Source organism: Arachis ipaensis, chromosome B6 (genome assembly GCF_059453495.1).
Source record: "Arachis ipaensis isolate K30076 ecotype BB chromosome B6, ASM5945349v1, whole genome shotgun sequence".
Lineage (NCBI taxonomy): Eukaryota > Viridiplantae > Streptophyta > Magnoliopsida > Fabales > Fabaceae > Arachis > Arachis ipaensis.
Window position 1 is genome coordinate 114,206,548 of NC_142441.1, and position 1,231 is coordinate 114,207,778.

A 1,231-nucleotide genomic window follows, 5' to 3' on the forward strand; every position below is an offset into this window, starting at 1 on the left:
AGCGTTTGTCAACCCAAAAGACATTACAGTGTACTCGTAGTGATCATAACGAGTTCTGAAAGCGGTCTTAGGGATGTCCTCATCTCTCACCCTAATCTGGTGATAACCGGATCGCAAATCAATCTTGGAGAAAACTCTAGCTCCTTGTAGCTGATCCATGAGATCGTCAATCCTTGGTATTGGGTACTTGTTCTTTATTGTGACCTTGTTCAATTGTCTGTAGTCCACACAAAGCCGCATACTCCCGTCCTTTTACTTCACCAACAACACCGGCGCTCCCCACGGCGAAACACTAGGGCGAATAAAGTGCTTACTCATCAAATCTTCCAACTGAGTCTTAAGCTCAACCATTTCCAAAGGTGACATTCTGTAAGGGGCAATCGAGATTGGCCCTGTTCCCGGCACCAACTCAATTGCAAACTCAACCTCTCGGCTAGGAGGGAATTCCTCAATATCATCAGGAAACACCTCAGGAAATTCACAAACAACTTGGATCTGTTCTAAGCTCTGTTCTTCACCCGATACAATGGCAGCTAATAACATAACACCCTGACATTCTTGCCCTGAATAATTCACTACCACATAGTTCAAGTAACAACCATTCACCACAACTGGTCCTTCTAACCCTTCCGACATGAAATGTAACGACTTCTCAAAATAGTTCAACAAAACACGATTCTCAGACAACCAGTCCAACCCCAAGATAAGATCGAGACCAGTCATAGGCAAACAGATTAAGTTATGAATGAAATCACGCTCCTTGACCCTAAAGGAAACTTGCGGACATCCTAACCTAGTTATCATAGCTTCATGGGTGGCATTGTACACTTTCAGATCGTAGCCCAAAACCTCAATCTTTAATCCTAACTCACTAGCTTTCTCAAATGCAATGAATGAATGCGATGCTCCAGAATCAAACAAAGCATTTAAAATCTGACCAGCCATTTCACAGTTACCTCAGATAAGTGTCTCGGACCCCTCGTCACTAACAGTGGAAGTAGTAAACACCCGACCAGGCTGCTGTGCTCTTCCAGCACCCTACCTCTGCTTCTCTGGACAGTTGGAGGCTTTATGACCCGGCTTCCCACATGAGTAGCATAAACCCCAACCGGTCTTACACGGGACACCAGGATGGTAACTCCCACATCTAGTGCAAGCCTGCTCATTCAAAGGTTGCTTCCCAAATCTTCTCCCTGAAGCATTATTGTTGTTGTTGTTGTTGGGCCTTCTG

General features: G+C 44.9%; 1 protein-coding gene across 1 annotated transcript; it reads right to left on the reverse strand.

The window, feature by feature from the left end:
• Positions 1-252: 252 nt before the first annotated feature.
• On the reverse strand, positions 253-945 carry LOC148562372 (uncharacterized). The gene has a single exon (XM_088490872.1). The coding sequence runs from the start codon at positions 943-945 to the stop codon at positions 253-255; it is 693 nt and encodes a 230-aa protein (XP_088346998.1).
• Between the last annotated feature and the right edge of the window lie 286 nt (positions 946-1,231).